The sequence below is a fragment of the Adiantum capillus-veneris genome, chromosome 16, assembly GCF_014529385.1.
Source record: "Adiantum capillus-veneris isolate H3 chromosome 16, ASM1452938v2, whole genome shotgun sequence".
Lineage (NCBI taxonomy): Eukaryota > Viridiplantae > Streptophyta > Polypodiopsida > Polypodiales > Pteridaceae > Adiantum > Adiantum capillus-veneris.
Window position 1 is genome coordinate 98,850,841 of NC_140946.1, and position 22,086 is coordinate 98,872,926.

Here is a 22,086-nt window from a genome sequence, read left to right on the forward strand (position 1 = left end):
AATTTATGGAGAAGGATGAAAGAACTCCAAGTGCCAAGTGAGTTTATGCTTACGGTTTCTCGAATCTATGAGAAGGTGATTTGTCAATTGCGCATGGGAAGAGAAAATTCAGAATTTTTGGTAAGCACTATTGGGGTTAAACAAGGATGTCCGTTGTTACCAACTCTCTTTGGTCTATGCATCGATCAATTGGAACAAATGGTACTTGACTTTATGCAAGAAGAAGGCATTGAAGAGGTCACTATTTGCAATGCGGTAATCATGCTTTTGTTGTATGCAGATGATGTAGTGCTTCTAGCACACACTTTAGAAGATGCACAAAAGCTTATGGTTGTCCTTGAGAACTTTTGCTTGCATAGTGGGCTGATTGTGAACGAATCCAAGACAAAGGTTATGCTTGTGAAAACCAACCATAAGGAGAAGCCATGCATTGTGTGCAACAATGAGACACTTGGAGTTGTTGAGAGCTTTAAGTACCTTAGCCTTGAGGTTCTATCGAATCACAAGTGGCATGAATGTGTTATGCGTCGTTTGGAAGCGGAAAAGAGAGCATATTATGTATTTGAGAACATGTGTAATGCGGGAAACATCAAGTGTTGGGTTCTCAAGAAGTATCTTTTTGATGCATTGGTGACACCGGTTCTTCTTTATGGAGTTGAAGTGTGGGACGGGAGCATATCAAAGTCTACTTGAAAAGAGTTTGAGAATGTCCAAAAGCGTTTTCTCACAAAATTTCTCAAGTGAAGATACAAACACCATATATGCTCCTACTTCTTGAGTCGGGATGTCTTCCAATTGAGGTTATGGGCATGGAAAGGGTTGTCGAGTACATGATAAAGATGCGTTAAAACCCTCACATCGACTTCCTACAATTGCATGGGAAGCAAGCAAAAAAGTTCAAAAGACGCATAAAAGCAAGATCTTGAGCATGGGATGGATGCAAGACATAAAGAAGTGGTTTGGGAGATGGGATGCATTACACTTGGTACATGATGCTTCAATTGACTCCTAAGTGAATGAAACTTTTCTACAACGCCAATGTATTACGGCTTGGGAGAAATCCGGTGGGTCACGCTTCATACATTACACCACCCATATTGCCCCCAACTACAAAACCATGTTCTTCGCTGAAAGAGAAAACCGTACTCACAGTCACATGCTTGAGCCTATCCCCTTGTCGGTGATACGCACTATCGCAGCCATTCGGCTTAGCTCCCATTTCCTTCGATGTGAGATAGGGTGTTGGGGCAATGGAGAAGAGTCAAATCAATTGTGCACATTATGCTCACTGCAAGTTCGAGAGTCTAAGTACCACACACTACTAGAATGCTCAGCTTTTGGTCACATCCGAACTTGCTTCTCACATTTTCAGCCATAAGTTAGACTTACACATTTTCCTCTCCCAGCCAAAGTGTGGGCTCTCCATTGCGACTCTCATCACCACAATTTTGGAGCATTGAGAGTCACTCATCAACCATACACATACTACATCACATGTAACTTTGGTCCCATAGGTCATATTTGACCTCCGGGGACGATAATAAAATCTATCTATCTATCTCTCTCTCTCCCCTCCCGTTTTCTCTCTCTTCCCCTCTCCTCTTGAATAATAGTCTTGTGTTCGAGCCTCGTCGGATAGATCTTTGAGGTCTCTTAGGATTGTTCCTATGAGGTTAAAACTTCTCTTCTTCTCCTCTGCTCTTGTGTCACCACACCTTTCGCTACAGTCTAAGATGGTATCACAACCGTTGCTTGACGATGCCGGCCTTGCAATCAAGAGCTTGTGAAGGGGCTGTTTCAGCTGCAGGTGTTTAGCTAGCAGGAAGGCGACTTATGGCTACGTTTTCGCTGTGGAGACCACTGATGGTGCTCTGCTTTGATTTCGTTGCGCGAAGAACTGTGAACCTACATGCTTTTTTAAATTGCGAGGTTTTTAGGCGCCAGTCATGAAACCGGCCTGTTCAATCCAAAAAAGGCGGTAGACTTTACTTTAAACCTTGATTTAGCTTTCACCCATTATTAGTCGTCTATTTTACCTGTACTTTCAAGACACAACAAAGGGGAGAGGGATATAGGCTGCTAGATTGCACCTGTTTGAGTAGACCGACACCAGATTGGCCCCTAACTTAGGTGCCCCTTTCGGTATTTCTTTATTGTTCAAAAGAGGGAATAAACGCTGTGGTTCCCTACAAGCTGCCCCGCACAAACTCCGCTGAATTTCCACTGTTCCGGCCTGATTTCGGCAGCATAACTGTACTAGGACACTTCACAGTCAGTATTCCCACGCATTGACTGACTTTCCCGACGCATACGGGCACTTTGCAAAATCTGGCGAGAATCTGCAGCACGCTGAATTCTCTGTTTTCAGCCCTGAAAATGCGCCAGATCGCCTGTACAGCGGTCCCCTTGCGTCCCCGAACCTCCTGGGGGTTTTAGGGTCTGTTTAGGGCCAAAACCCTAAACCTGCAAAATACACAGCAGGCTGTAATTTACTGTTTCGGGCTCCGTTTTGCGTGCTGGTTGCATCCGTAGCAAGTCCTCGAGCTCCCGCACCTGTAGGGCTACTTGCCCTTTGAATCGGACGAGATTTTTGGCGTGAAACCTCTCCGAATTCACCTGTACCTGCGGGGGGATTAGCCGCTAGCTAATCCAGTACCTGTGCAAGAGGCTCTTGCCTCGGCAATCGCGCATGAACCCACACAACTGTACATTGGTCAAATGAAGAGCCCACTAGTGGGGCATAACATACTGCCAAAGGGGAGAGAGAGGGCAGTGCGTAGCGTGCAGGGCATCACTCCTGGCACCGCACTGTGCATAAGAGGGAAAGCAAGCACTCCATAGCTCTTAACCTGTGACAAAACTGAAAATGAGGCTCTCCCCCTCCTAAATTCAGCGCCAACTCTTGTTGCATGAGGCAAGTGCACCAGAAGGTGCCACTTGGCACATTTATAAGCATTTTCCCGTTTCGGGGTTGCCGCCTAAAAATCTCCCAACCGGTTGCCCAGTTGACTTCACGGCAGAGTAAGAAAATGTTCCCCTTGTCATTCCGGAGGTAATGACGCCAACACATTTTCAGGTCCCAAAATAGCAGTTCCCTAAATTTTAGGAGATGCTGCCATTGTATCTTTCTAGATCATCCGACCCTCTTTGTACACTGGCCACACCCAGAATTGAAATGTAGCCTCTGTAGCAAAGGATTCCACTTTGGCTAGTCAATGACCCCACTTGGCTAACCATAGTCCTTGTCCAACCTTAGTGCTCTCTTGCACTCAGGCCTGGACTCCCTCTGGACAGTTCCACACTAGCTATGCAATGCAGGGCAGTTAGATTTCCCGAGGGGTGTTTCCAAAAAGTGAAAGTAAATAGATAATAAGAAAGAAATCAACAAAAAGGATAGATAGTAGTCACACACTGGTGACAAGTCACATGCTTCATATCATCATTCTCACGTTTCTAGTTTGCTTTTATTCAAAATGTTGGGTTTTTGTTGTGTGGCAAAGGCTATAAGTTTGTGTCTTTGTGAATGATGAACAGGTTGGTAGTGTTTCTGAAGCTCAAAAAGCAGTCGCTGCTGGGGTGGATGCTGTGATTGTTCAGGGAGTGGAGGCTGGAGGGCATGTGATCGGTCAGGTACCCATGTAATTTACGTTTTTCTTCCATGAACGCCCTTCTTTCACGTATCTTTTGTACCATGTAAGATTGACAACATCTATTTTACCTCAGGTTTAAATTTCTCTGTTGCCATCCTTGTAAAAGATAATTCAAGACTTCCATACTCTTCTTTTCTCTCCTTTGAACTGAAAGGTTGTGTTTGGATGACACAGGAAGGAATTGCTTCGCTTCTTCCAGCGGTTGTAGACTCTCTTAGGGGAACGCACATACCAATAATTGCTGCTGGTGGCATTGTGGATGCACGTGGTTATGTGGCTGCTTTGGCATTAGGGGCACATGGAGTTTGCCTTGGAACAAGGTATGCACAGGCTACCTTTTCAGCATTTGCGGAATTAGTAATTGATGGTGAACAAGAAAGAAAAATCTGATTGCTATCTTTTGAAGGTTTGTTGCGTCAGAGGAGTCAAATGCACACCCTTTGTACAAGCAAAAATTAGTGGAGGCCTCAAATGGGGACACTGTTTATACCTCACTTTTTGGGCGAGCAAGATGGCCTGGTGCTCCACACCGAGTAATTAAGACTCCTTTCTATTTGAAGTGGAAGGACGAGCTTCGAGATGACGAAAATGAGCTACAGCAGCCATCAATTGGTCAAACTATAGTGTATGGCCAGGTTTGTTGACTTTGTTCGGTTTGTGACACTTCAATGGCCATGTACAAGTTTGAGTTGCTGTATATACAGTTTCATTTCGTGCACATTCATTGGTGAACAGTTTTGTATACATTTTAGATCATGTTTGAAAGTTCTCACTTCTCTATAAAGCTTCAATCTTAATATTTGGAGGAAGGCCACAACTATTGTGACGTTCGTGGCCACTGAGCCTACATAGTTTTAATCTTGTTGGTTAGGATTCAGCTGAATTATTTTATTGAGCTTTGAAAATGAACTTATTTAGAGTGGCTAATTTGGATCATATGGTGATCAAGCTATGTGTATGGCTAGTTTGTGCTGCTTTGTGCTGGCCACCCATTGTATAGCGTGTAGGGATCTTTTATAATTTGTGGGCCTTGTCCACGTTGGACAGCCATAAGCACCTGCACAATCCTACCTTTGTATTGTGTCCTATCTGTTAGGGCTGGTTCATGTGCAGTGTCTCTTGCTGGTGCTGCTTTTGAAGAGGAAGGAGGGCTACTGCACATGGGACGTTGATTTTTCAATGTTCAGTTTTCGTCTGTGTTAAGATCGAATGATGTGCTTTCTCTCTCTGCTGAGTTTGCCCCGCATCTCTAGAGCTATCACAGAAACTTAGGATGTGGACCTGTTGATGTATGCTTGCAGGCACATGCGTGCGTTTCTGTGTGCATGCACGTGGGGTTTGCAGGGGGCATGTATTGATACCTAGCTCTACACCCATGTTGATGGGGATATAGTATGTAGTAATTACAATGCCTGATGGAGCTGATGGTCATATTGTCTCATGGATGGCTACCGTGAGTGTCAAACGTGGCCTTCATCCCTTTGTAAAGATGAATGCGGGCTTCCTGCATTGATTTAGGTATACATACTATACTAGAGATGATTCAAAAATCTATTCGTGGTCGTCTCTTGAGCACTTCTAAAACATAACAGGTTTTGTTGCCCAATCATAGCATGTTTTTCTGTTGAATTGGGTCAAAGCTCTCATTACTGAATTCTTGTCCTGTGCCCAGGGAAAAGTCGTCTCTAGATTTTCAGGCATGGCTCCAAATCAATCTGCAAGAGGCCATGTGGAAAATATGGTAATGTATGCAGGCGCCGGGGTAGGACTCATCAAGGATATACAGCCTGCTGCTATGGTGGTCAGAAGCTTAGTAGAAGGTGCCAAAAACATCATAGAGCAGCGGCTGATGGGTATTGTTGAAACCTCAACCAGCAAGCTGCACACTACAACTATGGTTTGAAGCATGGATTAAGTCCAAGGTTAGTATTGAATAACACCCGGGTATTTTATTTAGAAGTGGTGCCGATAGGCTAATGTCTGAGTGTATATATGAACAGTAGCTGAATACTTTGCGAGTTCACCTGTACAATCTTGAAATGTAGGATAAAAAGCTGCATTGGTGATCACCTAATTGAAGTCCCTTGAAGATTGGCCTTTGTACAAACTGTTTTGAATATATACTATCAAATTTTATACTGAACAACTCTATACTAGAAAGTTGCATCTTGCTGGAGTCTTTAGTGTTTAGCACATTTGCACATCTTCTCAGTTTCTACCTACATGTCAGTTTCTATACATCCAATTCAACTAATATTGAAATCCTTCATTGTTGTTTTAGTAAAAACTCCTATTGGCACGTAACACGGTTAATTGATTTCAGGCCTATACTATCTCACATTTTGACATTACACAACAAGAGCAAAAACTGGAGTCACTCTCTTGCAAAAAGATCACAAAAGAAGGTTCTAAGATAGCCTCTCTCTTTTGCAGGATTCGGAAAATGACCTTTCCAACCATACAATAAATTGACCCTCTCAACCTTAAATAAAAACAGGCCCCATAACTTATCCTATTCCAAAAAAGGACAAATGTCATATTTTTTCTAAAGGTAGAAATTGTGGGCTTTAGCATACTGTAAATATTTATACCTTGTGATTAGAATCATAGAAGTACCTTCCTATCTAGGTCATTTTGAAGGCTTGTCTAAAGTAATTGACATTGTGTACCTCATTGCTCATAGTGATATATCCATTGTGAAAGGTATTGTAAATGTACTATCCTACCTCGGTCCTAGAATTTTTTTAATAGCTGCAGTCCTCAAATAATTTTCAACATAGTCTTGAAAAATATGCTATCCTTGCCAATGGTGCAAAATGCGATGTCTGCCAATGCGTTTGGATGATGGCGCTGGTTCTGAACTGCACAATTCTACCCAACGAAGATGCATCATAATTGTAAACCAGGTATTCAAGGGAGAGACTACATTAAGAGGAGGACGATAGCCCTATTGTACCCCATAAAACTTCATTCATCAGCTACATCGACTTGTTGCAAGTCAAATGACTCATGCGTTGTGTAAATGGAAACCCAAAAAAAAGAAGAATTAGATGAGCCTGATCATGCCATTAGGCAAAAGCTATTTTGTATCTTATGGATCAGTGCTCATATAACTTGGTTTGAAGATTTCCTTGTGGAAAACGAAAAATCCTAGTTGCAATTTCATTAAACCTTAATCACCGAGGTAAAAAATTAGTCATTTAGTATAAACTCTGGATAAAAACCTTATATTTAGAGATAAATTCCGGTTATCTAGAAGTGGTTTTTCTTGGAGTACTTTTATGGACCCAAGCAATACAAGACCAAAGATGGGCTCAAGGGCATGTAGCTAATTATATACAAAAAGTGGTGGAGCTTGGTAGCTTTCAAGGATGGATGAAACCTATGGAAACAGAGCTTTATCATTTATAGTCACACTTGGGACCTTGTGAGTTGTTCAAAGAAGTTCATTGCGATTAGAATGTGATGTGTACATAAGGCGTCCAAAGGATAATTGAATAAGCATAAGGTAATGATATTACTCTAGTCCTTGATGCACAAAAAGCATAGCCATAAATATGATTGGGAGAAAAATAGAGGTCAAATTCATGAAATAGCTATCTCTAAGAAGAAGTTTGCGTTGTGCTACCACTTGAGGTTATATATAACATGCTTGAAAAATGAATTTTGTAGACTAGGAAAGGTACTATATGGGCTGAAGTAATATCCATAGTTCACCTATGTAAAATCAATGGATTCATAGGTATTTCATAAGAATTTTTTTAGAACAGGTTTCACAATGCAAGCTTAGATTTTTGAAGAGCACGACACACATAATGCTTGCTATTATGCAGATATTGTAATAGCATTATGTAAGAAAAATGAAAAAAAAAGCTTTACTCATGGAGTTTGAGATGAAACATTGTAATTCTATGGGTAGAGGAAAGCGAAATCAAATTTATACGTATAGAGGAACTACGCTATCTCATTGCCTGACGTCTTTGAGATGTCTCAACTAAAAATAGTACAAAAGACCTATGGGAGCATTAAGTTATCCATGTGGAACTAATACATGACATTTGAAAACCAACAAGTGCATCAAAAAAGCTGTCTAATAAATCTCAAGGAAGCAAATGGAAGGAGTACTAAGGTACACTAGTGAAAGTTTATACTATGGAATTATGTATAAGAGAGGTGGTGAAACCATAAATTAGCTTAGACTAGGTAGGCAACATAGAGTCAACTTTGACATGCTATTGTTACTTGCTTTTGCTACTTAGATTGCATATGCAACATAGAGTATCGAGATATCTTTGACATTATTATTTTCTTCTTTGATGATGGAGGGAAAAACCAGTAGTCTTTTCTTGTTGTACTATCAAGAGATCTTTGACATATAACTGATATTTTTCCAAGTTTACAATGCTGCAAGTTTTGTTGTATATGTGAGGCATTCTATCTATGTAGACTTTTGGAGAAATAGGATTAGTCCAATTGCAGGAGATCATGCTGCTTTGTTGCAAGTCCACTTGCATGGCAGTGTCACAAAGTTCTATGTTGTATGTTGGAGCACAAAGAACACAAAGTTTAGTATCACTTTTCGCGCAAGCTTATTTTGGAGGGAGATGGAGTTGAAGTATTATCCTGCAAAGGACAACTCTATTGAAATCTTCATGAAAGCTCTTGGGAGCAAGATGTTAAATTGACATTTGTATCAAATCAATTTAGGCCATTTTCACTTGCAAACAAAAACAATAGGGGTTTGTAGATAATACCGATTGACCCTCAAGGACCAAATAGATCCATAATTTACAAATTACAAAATGAAAAGAATGGCATTATTGAGAGAAAACTTCTTTGTATGTCCCATATAATCAGTGGATTTTGAAAAAATGAGGCCAATTAGATAAAGATGATTTTGAAGAAGATTGGTGACAACCACACAAAGCCCCCCCACTAAATTTCGTGTAGACTTTGCAAATCATCCATACGCCTAGCTTGAATTGTAAATTCAAAATAGCATGTAGGTGAATCTCTATATAGTGTGAAGTGAGGTACTTTTTAGGTTTTTTTTGCACGCATCATCCACACATTGCTATGGTTCAAACCACGAATATATTGAAGCTTCTTTTATAAAAACATACACATAAAAATACTTATTGTACCCATCGTTATTCTTATAAATTCTTTTACTCAATCTCTATCAGATGCTTGTCTATAATTGCTTGTTTTTTAATTGTTTTTAAAATTATAAACCTATTCCCATTTTTGTTGGACATTTTTCACTTTTGATTATGTTGTCCTGCAACTATCTTTGAGGTTTCAATATCAAATGTTTGAAAGAGTTAGGTAGGATAAGAGAGAAGGAGAGACATTCGTCAAGAGAAAAAACATTTCAATAAATTGATAAATGTGTATATTAAGCTTATTATATACGAGAAGGGAGAGACTATAGGCCTACGTAATGATGTTCTCTCATACTCTTGCATCATGTAACCATATAAAATTTGTAACCATCTAGACAGAAAGGGAATTGCGATTGGGAAGCACAATTTTTGAGACTTTGATCTTTCACATGTGATCCATGGACATAGATAATGAATACATGCATGACGGGTATGTTAACTACATATGGGAGGCTCCACAAGGGACATAGGCCATATTCCATCCCTAAGAACCCTTCCCTTGGTCTTTGGACTATGATCTATGAGGAGATTGATGAATCCTTCCTTGTTGGACCAACCAAGGCAACAATGGATGTCACACAAAGGGTACAATACCCTCCTCAAAGAAGGAAATTAGTAGTTGACACAATGGACCAATTAAAAGCATAAAACCTATTCTAGCATAGACGCCGAAGGAAAGAGGGTAAACTCAATTTGTACAACACATCACTATTTGGCTTATAGTAGACAGGGTTGATGCCACTACTTGTTTGCTCTTCATCCTCTATTACCTTGGCCCTTGTTGTTGTTTTTATTTTCTATTGCTCCTTTAAAAAAAAAAAAGCCATCTTGAATGAGCTTGATGGTAAAGGGATCCTTTGCAAGGTGACTCATCTTCCCACATTCATAGTATTTCTTTACGTTGGTTGATGATGGATATCCATTGGTACTTGGTGCACGATTTGATGGGAAACATGCATAAGTTATATTGGAAATATGGTTATAGGAATGCATGCAAAGATAGAGAAGATGAAGGAGAAGCTCAAGAGCGCAGTATTGGAAACATGGATGCAAGAATGCATGTGAAGATGGAGAAAAGCTCACATTAGGAAAAAAATGAACTTTGCATGGGCCTTGTAAGAATCTCTAATTTTAAGGGATGAAGGCTAATTTTGTGTAGACTTTGGGGGACAAGTGCATTCAATAGGCTACTTTTAAGTAGGACTCTTTAGCCTTTTTTTCTAGAGCCGATTGTGGTCTTCCTAAAGATCCCTTTCTCTCTCTAGCTCTTTGAAAGTGAAGAAAAAGGGTATTGTGGCATTAACTACCCCTTCCATCCCTTTCCAATTCCACATCATAAAAAATGTGCATAACCCCAAGCTAAAAAAATGATAAGAAAAAAACCCCATTTTTACTTTTTTGTTGTTGTTGTTGCAAAACTCACAATTGCGCGATTATATTAGAATGACAGAGAAAAATTACAGACCAACCGCAAGCTCATGCCGAGCCTTGAGGTATTGAAATTACATAACAAGGCTCGTCTGAACGGCACGGGTTGCCTTGAGCCAGTCATCCGAGTTGTGCCTTTTACCTATCACATATATAAGCTCCGCACTTTCTTGTACAATCACTGAGAAACTAGCCACAGAGAGGTCGTTAACAAAGATGCGGCAGTTCCTTACCTTCCAAATATGATGAAAGAAGCAAAATCTAACAATCTGGGTACAAACAAGAAGGGAAGGACTTTAAAACTGTTTCCCCCCTAGACACATATCCTTCTTGAAGAACCCTATCTTTCATGTTCTTTGTATCCACTTGCACACCTTCCTCGCCATTCCTCTAATAGTCGGACACTCCATGAAAATGTGTGCTAGGTCTTTGCTAGCCCCTTGGCACCCTGAGCACCTATCGGATCCAATGCCCCGTGCCTGGATCTTGATGCCTGTCGGCAAGGCCCCCCATAACACCTTCCACATAAACACCTTCATATATTGGGGCCATAGTGACCCCCAAATGTTCATCGTGACTGAAGCCCATTGGGCTTCCAACCATTGTTTTTTCCACTGTTTGTTCAAGGAGGCGAACAAATCATCCTTGTGTATGAGCTATTGATAGATGTTCTTGGCGTGAGGTTGAAAAAAAGGCTACTCTTGGGCCATTTCCAAGCTTTCCACTTGAAAGTGTATTCCCAAATCGGCATCCGTTGTTGTCGAGGCCTTCAACCGCTCTGCATACCAGTACCTTTTCCATGCCATTCAGTTGAAGCTGGTTAGCTAGAGAGTTAGAAGCTTTCCAGCGCTTGCTATTATCATCCCAAAATGGATCGGCCACCACTGGAGTTCTTTATTGTTCAGCCTTCTAGCAATTTCTCTCCAGTAAGAGTTCAAGCTAGCTCCAAATGCTTTTGTCAGCTAGAGGAACCAATGCAAGGTGGAGTTTTGAAAGTACCTGATTAATTCCCCCCATTCCAGAACCCGTGCCGCTCAGTTGCACTTTTGCACTAGCTCCCCCGTTGTGCCACCGATTTTCAGACTAGACCACCCTGGGGTTAATAATTTGTCATGAACCTCAATCCTTTTCCGTTGACCACCTTCATAGTAAAGCTTCGACTTGTTAATCATTTCCTTGGTCATGATAGCCCAAGCCTATTTTTGTTTGGTTATAGAGACCACAAACTTGGCACAAAGAGCCACAACATGGACAACATGGTTGAGGATTTCGAGGCCACCTTGGGTAACTGGACGAGCTATATTTTCCCACTTTGCCCACTGCTATGGTGTCGAGGCTTTAGGGTTGTTCTATTATAAAAATCTTTTCAAAGGTTTCAAAAACTCCTTCCAATTACACTTGGCAATTTTGAGGAGAGGGCTAGTGAAGGGAATGTAAGGGAGCATACATGAGTTGATCACTTTTATCCGACTCGGGAAGGGAAGAAACACAAACTCCTACTTTCTCATTTTCTTATGTATCTTCTCTAGAACCCAGTGAAATCTTTGCTTGTGGGTGATGTCCATCCCCAAGGGTGCACCTAAATGTCGAAAGATCCTCCCTTTAGATATAATCTCAGCCCACCAGTCTGATGGGTCGAATGAGTCGTTTTTTGTAAGAGAAATTAGTCTCAACTTCTCGATACTGCATTTCGACCCCAAAGCCACAGATAATGTATGACTATCTCTAGCGCTTTCCTGAGAACGTGAGGACAGGCTTTCAAGAAAAGGAGGGATTCTTCTACGAACATCTTGACGAGGTTGATCGTTGCCAGGGAGAGTTAAACCTTGAATTTCTCCCCGCACAGCAGTAGCTTCAAGCATCGTAATTAGGGGATGCGAGCCAATGGTAAACATAAGAGGGGTTGGGGGGCATCCTTGCTTGATCTATCTCCTAACTTCAAAGGAGCCCACAATTCTTTCATTGAACAAGAGCTCATATCGCCTGCCTGTACCTAGAGTGTGAACGAGGTAGCAAAGTCGAGGCCCAAAGCCCACAGCTTTCATGACATATTTAATGAAGGACCACATAACCCTATCGTATGCCTTGTCCAAATCGAGCTGGAGCGAGATGCACTCCTGCTTCATGAAGGCCGCATACTCAATGCCAACCATTGCTGCCAATATATTGCATATATCGACCTCCCTTAGATGAACCGGTGCTGATGGGGATAATTATCCTATCAATAAGGGGAGCAATTCTAAGAGAAATTGCTTTGGGAATGACTTTATATGCCACAATCATCATAGTTCTAGGGCGCCAATGCTTAAGATGCGAGCAAAACACCTGCTTGGGAATAGGCTTAATAAGCCCTCTTTTCACAGAAGGATCCAACCACCCCTCGACAAAGGCTTGGTTAGCCATATATGTGATCGGGTCCTTGAGGTCAGCCCAAAACTCCTTAAAAAATTTAGTGGTCATACCATCCCAACAACCAGGGAATTTCTCCTTGCTGAGAGCACGCAACGCAAGAGTGCACTCATATTCCGAGAAGGCCAGCTCAAGACAATTGGCTTCTGGTTGGTGTATTTTTCTATTGATACTCTCAAGCAAGCTCGCTATGGCCTCTTCCACTTTTAGAGAGCGGGTCTCGGGCTGGCCAATGATTTGTTTTAAATGCTCCGACATCATTCTAGACATTTCATCCTGATCTTGTGTAGTATTCCCTTTCTCGTTTGTGAGTGAGTGGATATAGCCCTGGCTTTTCTAGATTTTCAAGGCCCTAAAGAAATGTGCTTGGTTAGCAGCCTTAGGCTGAAGGAAGGTCTCCCTAGATACCAATTTGGCCTTCCTTTCTCCTATTTTCTACTTAAAAGTTCCTCTCAACCTATATACATAAAAAAAATAAAATTTGACTTTTTATTTTACTTACACTCACTAGAAGGCCGATTTTTGAATTTTTCTTCTCCCTCCAAAAAAATAACTCTCTCACTCTTCTCTCCCCCTCCCTCTCCCCTACCTCCCTCTTCTCCCTTCCATTGCCTTCTTCCTTTGCATCCTTAGGTTTAGTAGCCGTAGTGCTCAACAATATCACAAACCATGCGCCCCGCGTGTATATTCACTTACCCACAGAGTTTGTATCAAAAGTCATACACATGGGTGACCAAAGATCATCACAACAATCTCGTGCTACAAGTTGACACCAATGTCGACCATTGGTTGGATGACATTTGTACCCATACAGCCGCCACTCCTATCCTACTTTTAGTAGTCTCTTGACATTTCTTCAATATGTGGAGAGAGGGAAGGCATTCCTATTGGGATAATGCAAGCAATAGTCTAAACACTATTTTCTATTGTTTTTCTTCCTCTTAAAATGTTCAATTAAAATTTTGGACCATTTTTCACCCAAATCTACTTTGTGCGTGTATGTGCGCGCACACGCACGCACGCACGCACGCGCGCACACACACACACACACACACACACACACACACACACACACACACACACACACACACACACACACACACACACACACACACACACGGTCGCCATCTGGCTATGACTGCTTCACCCAACTACACACATTGACACGTGAGTTATTGATATAGCTAATGATTATTGTGTCTTACTAGCAAGATATTTTCCACAATTACTCATTTACCCTTTATTTAATATGTCATGCTTATGCCTCTATAGCACTATCACTTTGACTCGACCTTTGCTCTTTGGTTTGCCATCCACATTGGATAACTAACCTGCCAAAAGCCGCGTGTTTCATACATAATGATGTTGTCTACGCTTTGTACTCATGTTTGAGCTTGTCTTTCTATTTCTCTAGCCTATTCTATTTTTGAAAAAAAAAAAACCTTTTTTAGTTGAGTGCTCTTGATTCTAGGGTTGTGTTAGTTGCCTCTATCTTATTTTGGTAACTGTTGGTATTGCCTTTTTTGACTTAATTGAACCAATGAGTATCTTGTCATACCACTCGATTTATTTCATCTACTTGGATCTCAACAAAATGATCCAACTTTATTGAGCAGGTGATGTGATTTAACCCTTGCAATGCACCTAATGTGGTTACCATCTGTGGGATTCAACCCTAGCAGTGCACCTAATTAAACTTGATAATACTCCTAACATTCATACCCCTATGGGATTTAGCATATACTCAGCATAATAAAGATGGTGATTTTGTCTTATGGGCAATTGACATTTCCACATTTTATGGGTTTAAACCCTATGGGATCTTTTTCTGAATTAGGTGACCATTGGGGTAACTCTTACAATATAAAATTTTCCCCCAATAATCGGGTCCTTTACTGCTTGGTATGAGGAAAACTTCATTTTTTACATGCAGCTGTTTTGGTAGAACCCACGCTGGCTATCCCTTGCTTTGATGTCCCTCCTGACTTCCTTGAGCATCTCACTCTGCACTCCCAAATGTGTAAGTTGACCCTTCCATATCTTTTCACCTCTCTCGTTTCTCTCCCGCTCTCTCTTGCTCCCTTGTACCAACAATGGGCCGTGCATATTTTGAACAATAGTATAGTTAAGGTCCTTGCCTATTGAGCATACCTATGATGATGTATTAACAAGATCTGGTGGGGATTTTAGCCTTTCTTGGTTGTATGATTTGCATACTACAAGGTGGGATATCTGTAGCTGCCGAAATGATTTGATGTTGCCATAATAACAGGTGAGGGAATTTCTCTTTCATCACTTAGCCTTGATTCATAAAAGTGTGTATTTTAATGTGTATAAGGGCCATGGTATTTTCACCCATTGATCTCTCATCCCTTAGTTAGCCTTGATATGTGTCATGTATGTCTGGGAAAGTTAGTGGAGGATACGTTTTTTGTTACTACATTGGTTCTGCACAACTAGTGTTGGGTGATGTGGTATCCCCTCCTAAAGCTTCAAACTTTGGAGATGGTTGAACAAAATAACGCATCTTAGGTCGATGCCAAATTTTTGTTTTTAAAAGATACATGTAAACTATTGCTTCATTCTGATTTTTGGTTTTTTCTATGTCGTGTTATTGCCGATTTGTTAATAATAGGGTATTACCCTAAAATTATGTGGGTTTTGTTCTTGCCAAGGTTGAACTACAAACTTTATGAGTATGAGAAAAATAGCCTTGAGCTTAATTAAATCCTTTTTGCTTGTCCTTCTGATTGTGTTGCATGGTCTACCCTTTATAATAAATGTACACTATACTGTTTAGCATATTTTGGAATGCAAAAATGGTGGCTTGGGGTGGCTTGCCTGGCTTAAAATTGGACACCAAAAACGTATATGGGACTTTTTCATTACAGATATCAATTGATCTTTCTAGTTTAAAAATTGGTTTTTTGTTAATTATGCTGCTCAATGGAGTATTTATATGGCATTAAAACCACTAGAACTCTGACTTAACCTCACTTAGTCTTGCAATTAAAACCTTTCTGAGTATATCTGTGTGTTTAACTATTGCAACATGTGCGACGTTGATGGTGCAAGTTTCTTTACCTCTTGGCTGTTGCATTTATGGTGTTGATGATGCAAATGAACAATTATCTCATACATTCTATTGCAGTAATCTTTGGCATAGCTTAGTATTTGGTATAAATGTGATGGTATCATTAGCATGGCCTAAACTATGGGTGTAGTTATGCTGTTATACTGTGGTCATTGGTTATTCAAAACATTTCCTCTATGTTGATGATCCTGGCTTTTTCTATAATCTCAGATCTGATAGGCCTCGCATATAGGCTCAGATCTGATAGGCCTCGCATATAGGCGGTTAGGAAACACTACCTCGACATGGATTTGGTTGAGAAAACTGTTGCTTTGTAGTTTGGACTGAACTGACTCTAATGGTTTTTGAACAACTTTAGCAAATCATTTTGATATACTTTGATGAACGATATGGTATCTTGGTGAAGGGTGCCGCGGGAAGCGTGTGTGAGTGCAAGTGCGAGAGGCGAGAGAGAGAGAGAGAGAGAGAGAGAGAGAGAGAGAGAGAGAGAGAGAGAGAGAGAGAGAGAGAGAGAGAGAGAGAGAGAGAGAGAGAGAGAGAGAGAGAGAGAGAGACCTACTGTTGGGCATGGCAATCGATCTACACGTAGTCGTATCGGCTCTGGTGGTAGGCTAGTGTGTGTACCCACGCTAGAGCATGCATATAAATCCCGCAGATGACTCTGTATGGTCTGCAAAGCTCCACAAAGCGTCATGCTAGTGTCAGACATCGTACGGCTAACAGTCCTTGCTGCAGATGCTCCCAATGCAGCTGCTAGGTCGAGCCTCGATAGTAACAAGTCAAACATGAGACTTCCGAACGCTGACAAAATCTGCGCAGGACTGGCTGCACTCGCCTCCCCTGCGCTATTTGCATCATCAAGACTACTCATTGCGTATGGATGTGTCAACACAGACATTGGGAAACTATGTCCCTCTCACCCATAGGCAAAACTGTGCATCCTGGCACCAAATCATTAACCTCTAACATGAGCATGTCAAAAACTCCATATCTGTCAGCTCCGTCTGTGTCTCTAGGGAGCAAACTTGCTCTACCTCTACCTGCATAAAGTTTGACAATGCCTTCTGTGTCTCACTAGAGCATTGTTGCTCGATCTCTGTCTCTATAGATTTTACTAGCACGTCCTGCACAGCTAAATGTTATGTCTCCTGAGCATGATGGAGATCACTGGCAAAAAAGACACATCTTGTCTCTTGCTCAAAGCATGCTAGCAACAAAACCGAGACTGCCGTCTCGAACCTCAGACACATGCATAGGATATACCAGGCCGCTGCAGACTCCTCTTGCAATCACTAGTGAACCGCAATGCATTTGGAAAGACTGCTCTATAAGCAGTACTTGACAACCAAAAACTGCCAATTGTCTCACTGAGATCAAGCTCTGTCTTAGCTGAGGAACAAAGCGAACATGTCGTAGCATGTATGAGGCACCACTGGGCAATGAAAAATAAACATCTCTTGCACTCTCTATGTCAAACGCCGAACCATCAGCCAAGTGCACACAGCCAAGTCTCCCACTAGAAAATGTGCTAAACCACTCATGACATGGTGTGACGTGAAAACCTACATCGCTATCTACTAACCACAGTGAAGAAAGTGTGCTAACCATAGACAAATCTGCAAGAGGCACACTCGAGGCAAGCATGACATCACCGTCAATTTCATAGACTACCATTGGAACTCCCTCTCTAACATCTATCAAAGATGTATCTGCATCTCGCATACATCTCCACTACTGTTTCATACGTCTAAAACAACGGCGTCTAATGTGCCGTGTGTGACCGCAATGCCAACAACGCATGTATTGGCAAGAACGAGACCGCCGTCTCTCAATGTCACACATGTCTGCTGCCATAAGTGAACGAAAAAATGGCAACAAAGTGGGAGATCACTCGACTACTATGCTAATCAAGCATAAACTAACTAGTAGCTTAATAGTGAAAACCTGTAACCTACATGTTGTAGTCTCACGCTCGGAATATGCGTTGATGTGAGAACATGAGGCAAAATCGAAGGAAACCTGTAACCACTACGAGCATACTATAAATGAATGGCTAAGAGCCAACGTATGGCGAAATCTGGGAATATATGATAGAATCTCAAGTACAATCTTAACCATAAACCATGCCAAACTGGCAACAAAGTGGGAGGTAACTTGACCACTACACAATTCTCAAAAGCATGATCAATCGCATCAAATCTGACGCTGCCTAAAAGCAACTCCACAATCTACAAACTCTGCAAGCATAAACTGGGACAAACTGCTCAACTAAGCGTAAAGGGCATAACCATATACGCAAGTAGAGGACAAGGTAGCTCAAAACACATCCCACGAGAGAAACAACCTGCAAAATATTTGCAAAAACCTGTGAAACCTGTGACTGTCTATCTGTAGCCACACAAACATACACAATCACAATCCTCACTCCTGCGAGAATGGGTACAAGAACACCAAACCGTGTCCAAACTGACAAAACCTATCAAAATTTGTCAAAGTGAGAGTAAGCATTCTATCACTGTCAAAATGGGGATATATCGACCACTATAGAAGATGGCATAACACTGCAAACTTTTATGGCGAGAAGACGGGGAAAAACAAATAGAATTTCCTTTGAAAAATGAGTCAAAACTCAATGCAAACCGCAAGCCAAAAAACTTCTGATAACTGCCAGAGTGGGAGTCAACTCAACCACTACACCATCAGAGAGAAAACAATGAATACGTGCAAACCATGGCAAGAATCTTGAAAAAATCAGGCGGAATTTTCCCTGGAAATTGACTAAAAACTCAAAAAAATTCACCAAATCGCATGAAAACTAGACACACAGTGTCTCAGTAAACATATCCACAATTGGTCTACATACGCTGCCAATAGCCTGGCCGAGTGGCTCTATGGACGTGTACCTATCCAAAAACACCTGTAAACCTGCTACCTACGAGCTATACCTAGCTCAATCTGTATCCACATAAGCATGCATAGCCTGAAACTACACCAAACTATGCGAAAAATGCTCTCTAGTACTCCACACAAGCTGCTCACAACCTGTAAGCAAAACCGCTGAAGAACTCGCAACTACTACCTCATCAATTGATAAACACGTCAATCGGAAAAACCTATCAAGAGATGTGTGCGCTCAAGGGAGAAATCCGCTCTGGAATGGTCCGTCAGAGCCGTATCTTTCGGTATGTGCCATCGAAGCCAGAACTGGAGATGACCGTTGAGGTCGTAAAGCCGGGGATGGCCGTCGGAGCCGTCTTCCGCTACTAGGTGGAAGTGCCAATGCTATGGTTGTGTGTGCTTGAAGTATCGAGAAAACGCTCGATGTCTGATTCCGTCACTGGGCGAAAGCGCGCTAGTCGAATAGCCGCAAATTGATGTCGAAATCGATGTGCCAAGAGCTGTCAATGATCGAGGCTGTAGACGATGCTAAAAGACCGAACTCGGGCCAATGCCGGATAATGCCGGGCTTACTCACCCGCATGTAGCCAATGTGTTCTCACATAGTTCGCTTTCTCTCAATCTCCTTTCAGTCTCCAAGCACTTGTACACCAAACTGTCTTGAAAAACACAGTCTCTGTGTTTTGGATTTTCGACCCACCTGCACTCCAAATCAGAAAACAATTTCTTCTAAAAAGTTGTAGATATTGAAGAGATCTACGTTGTGATAAAAAAGTTTTGAAATCGGATCTTTCTAGCTCAAGTTATGCCCAAAATACTGAATAGCTATCAAGCTGCCAAACCTGAGCGACCTGCTTCTCAGTGTCCCTAGCTCACAGAAAACTTGATCCCTGAGATCTACTTTCCGAATCCATGTCGAACCGTCTCCAATCCGAGGCAGCCAAGCATCGAATTCCATCGCCATCGAGAGATCGCTGCCGCCTAGCCATAGCTTTGATACCAATCGATGAGTGTGCATGTGCGGTGCTGTGCGTGCGGGGAAGGGGGAAGAGCACAAGGCGGTGTGGGTGGAGCAGCCTCACAAGACTAAAGATGAGGAGCTCCTTATTCTCATATGTAATGAAGAATAAGGGTATGTACACATGTGGGCGCACAGTCGGACATTGGATTTTTGGACGAGCAAAAGGTAGAGCTCCTTTACCCCAACGCTTGGATTATTTGCTGTAGGGTTCAGCCTAATGTTTTTAACTGACCTTGCATAATATAATGGTGATTTTATCAATCAACCCTTGTTGTTTACAACATGGGTTTCATAATAAAGTATTATGGAATTTTATCAATCATCTCTTGATGATTTACTGTAGGGTTTAGGTTATCCCACTCTTATAAAATTCTCCAGATATTGCATAAGAAACCTGGCATCAAGTCCAAACTAAAACTTACTGTCGTGATTACATGAACATTAATGTATTGGAACTATAATTGCTATGGCATTACAATGTTGATCTTTGTTGAGAGCTAGTTATGGTCTTCAGAGGCTGTGATACTAAAAAAGTTCAACATGGCCCTAGTTTTGGATGGCCGGATTAAGACCTAGGGTTGGAAATTTGTCTTGTACTAACTTTTTGAGTAGTACTAGTCTCCCTTGTCTGCTCATACAAATAGACATTATAGTTTTTTTAATGAAGCTATGACTGATTCTATTTATACTTTACTTTCGTTACAAATTCTTTTTGGTTTGTACAAATACTCAAAAAATGGTTCCCAACTTGACTTTTTTGATCAATTATATCGCATTAAATCAAATCCGTGTTTAAGATATAAAAAGGTAGCTGAATTGCTTTTAATTTGAGTTTTGATAAAACTGGATATTCATTTTACTCGACACAACTAGTATAATTCTGGAATTTTCCACAGTAATGATGTCCAATGTCTGCATGATAAAAAATGTGGACTTTGGTGGTCATTGAGCACTCAAATTCATAAGTTACCTTGCCTAACACTAGTTGATTTTGAGAGTCATAACTGAGATACATCTTGCAAACATAGACCTTTGAAAACTGGACGTAACTTTGCAAAAACTTCATAAACACAAACTCCATGTGACAAAAGTATAGGTAAGACACTTGGATTAGAAGGGTGATGGCCTTCTTATCAAAACTTAATATAATTAAAAAAACATGTAGAAATTCCCAAAAAATTTGGGATAACTATTAACCTTATTTATAACCTATAATCTCGCTTGGATCATATGGAGTGACGACCTTATGATCACATTAAGTTAAAACGAATTTAAAAGGAATTAAAAGAAACACACCTTACACTTAATCATAAGGACAATGGCTTTGGAAGTACTAAAAACCAAATGACACCTTCATGGTTTTGAGAATGACACCCACATTTATTTGGATAGTAGGTGCAAGTTAAGAACGTTTTAAGTAGGACATGGATAACACAATTGATAGGGTTCATCGACAACTATAATATATATTATTCAAAGATAACGAATCTGTTGTCTTGTTTACATGGATGTAGGTGAGGACTCTATCTTTACTTAGGATCTTTTTTTAGATTTTTTGCTATCTATCACCGTCGACAAACTTGACCTCTGTCACTTTAGTATCAATTGTTCTTGACTATCTTATGTTCACAAGAATGATTCTCATTCTCACTATTATGTACAAAAATGAATCAAAGACTGAGTCATTTTTGTGCTAATCCTTGTCCTTTGTGTAAAGCCAGTGGTCTTTTGAACTATTATGTTCTTTTGTGTATAACTATAAAGTCTAAAAACAATAACACACACTCACTCATCTCCTTCTCTTTCATTCTAGAGCTTGCATGACCTTCTAATGTCTGACATAATAGACCTTAAACACCACTTTCTTTCCTATAAATTTCATGTAGGTGCTTCAAATCCATGCTTATCGGAGGTGGGTAATCTCATCATAATGTATATTTTAGCATTGTTTAGTCCAAGTTGGATGGAAATACTTACAAGTTTATACAACATATACTTAGTAAGTGTGTTTATTATGCAACTTGCAAATATTGAACTCATGTATGTTTTTGTTTGAGCAGGTCTATAAAGAGTCATCATACAAGGTGACCTCATACGATGTTAGTTGAGTGGGGGTCTTTGTGACAATGGCTCAAACTATTGGCATAACATGACTCTCTTATGGCAGCACAAAGCTCTCCTCAAGAAATTTCATTATATAATTTATTGCAGCTCTTACCATAGACTATTACATGGGTAAGCCATTCTTTCCTAACATAAAACGTCCCCACCAAACGTAGTTTTATGTACTAGGTGACCATGAGTACACTATGTCATGGAATGCATGCAAGAACTATGACTACATATACTCTCCATGACCATATTGTTGGAAATAGGATTGCAAGGAAACACACACAGTTTGGAGAAGATGAAGGAAGCTCA

At 40.8% G+C, this 22,086-nt stretch overlaps 1 protein-coding gene across 4 annotated transcripts in view; it reads left to right on the plus strand.

Annotated features, from left to right (window-relative positions):
- The window catches only part of LOC147439530 (Aldolase-type TIM barrel family protein), a 67,041-nt gene extending 60,678 nt beyond the window's left edge, over positions 1–6,363 (plus strand). The window contains exons 3-7 of one of the 4 annotated variants that reach the window (XM_086485349.1): positions 3,535–3,630; positions 3,825–3,970; positions 4,057–4,285; positions 5,323–5,572; positions 6,084–6,363. In XM_086485349.1, the coding sequence (XP_086341475.1) occupies positions 3,535–3,630; positions 3,825–3,970; positions 4,057–4,285; positions 5,323–5,553 (702 nt within the window). In that variant the 3' untranslated portion in view covers positions 5,554–5,572; positions 6,084–6,363. Of the gene's footprint in view, positions 1–3,534; positions 3,631–3,824; positions 3,971–4,056; positions 4,286–5,322; positions 5,827–5,973 lie in introns of those variants that run through there. The other 3 variants (XM_086485350.1, XM_086485351.1, XM_086485347.1) reach the window with 3 other exon arrangements.
- The last annotated feature ends 15,723 nt before the right edge of the window (positions 6,364–22,086 follow it).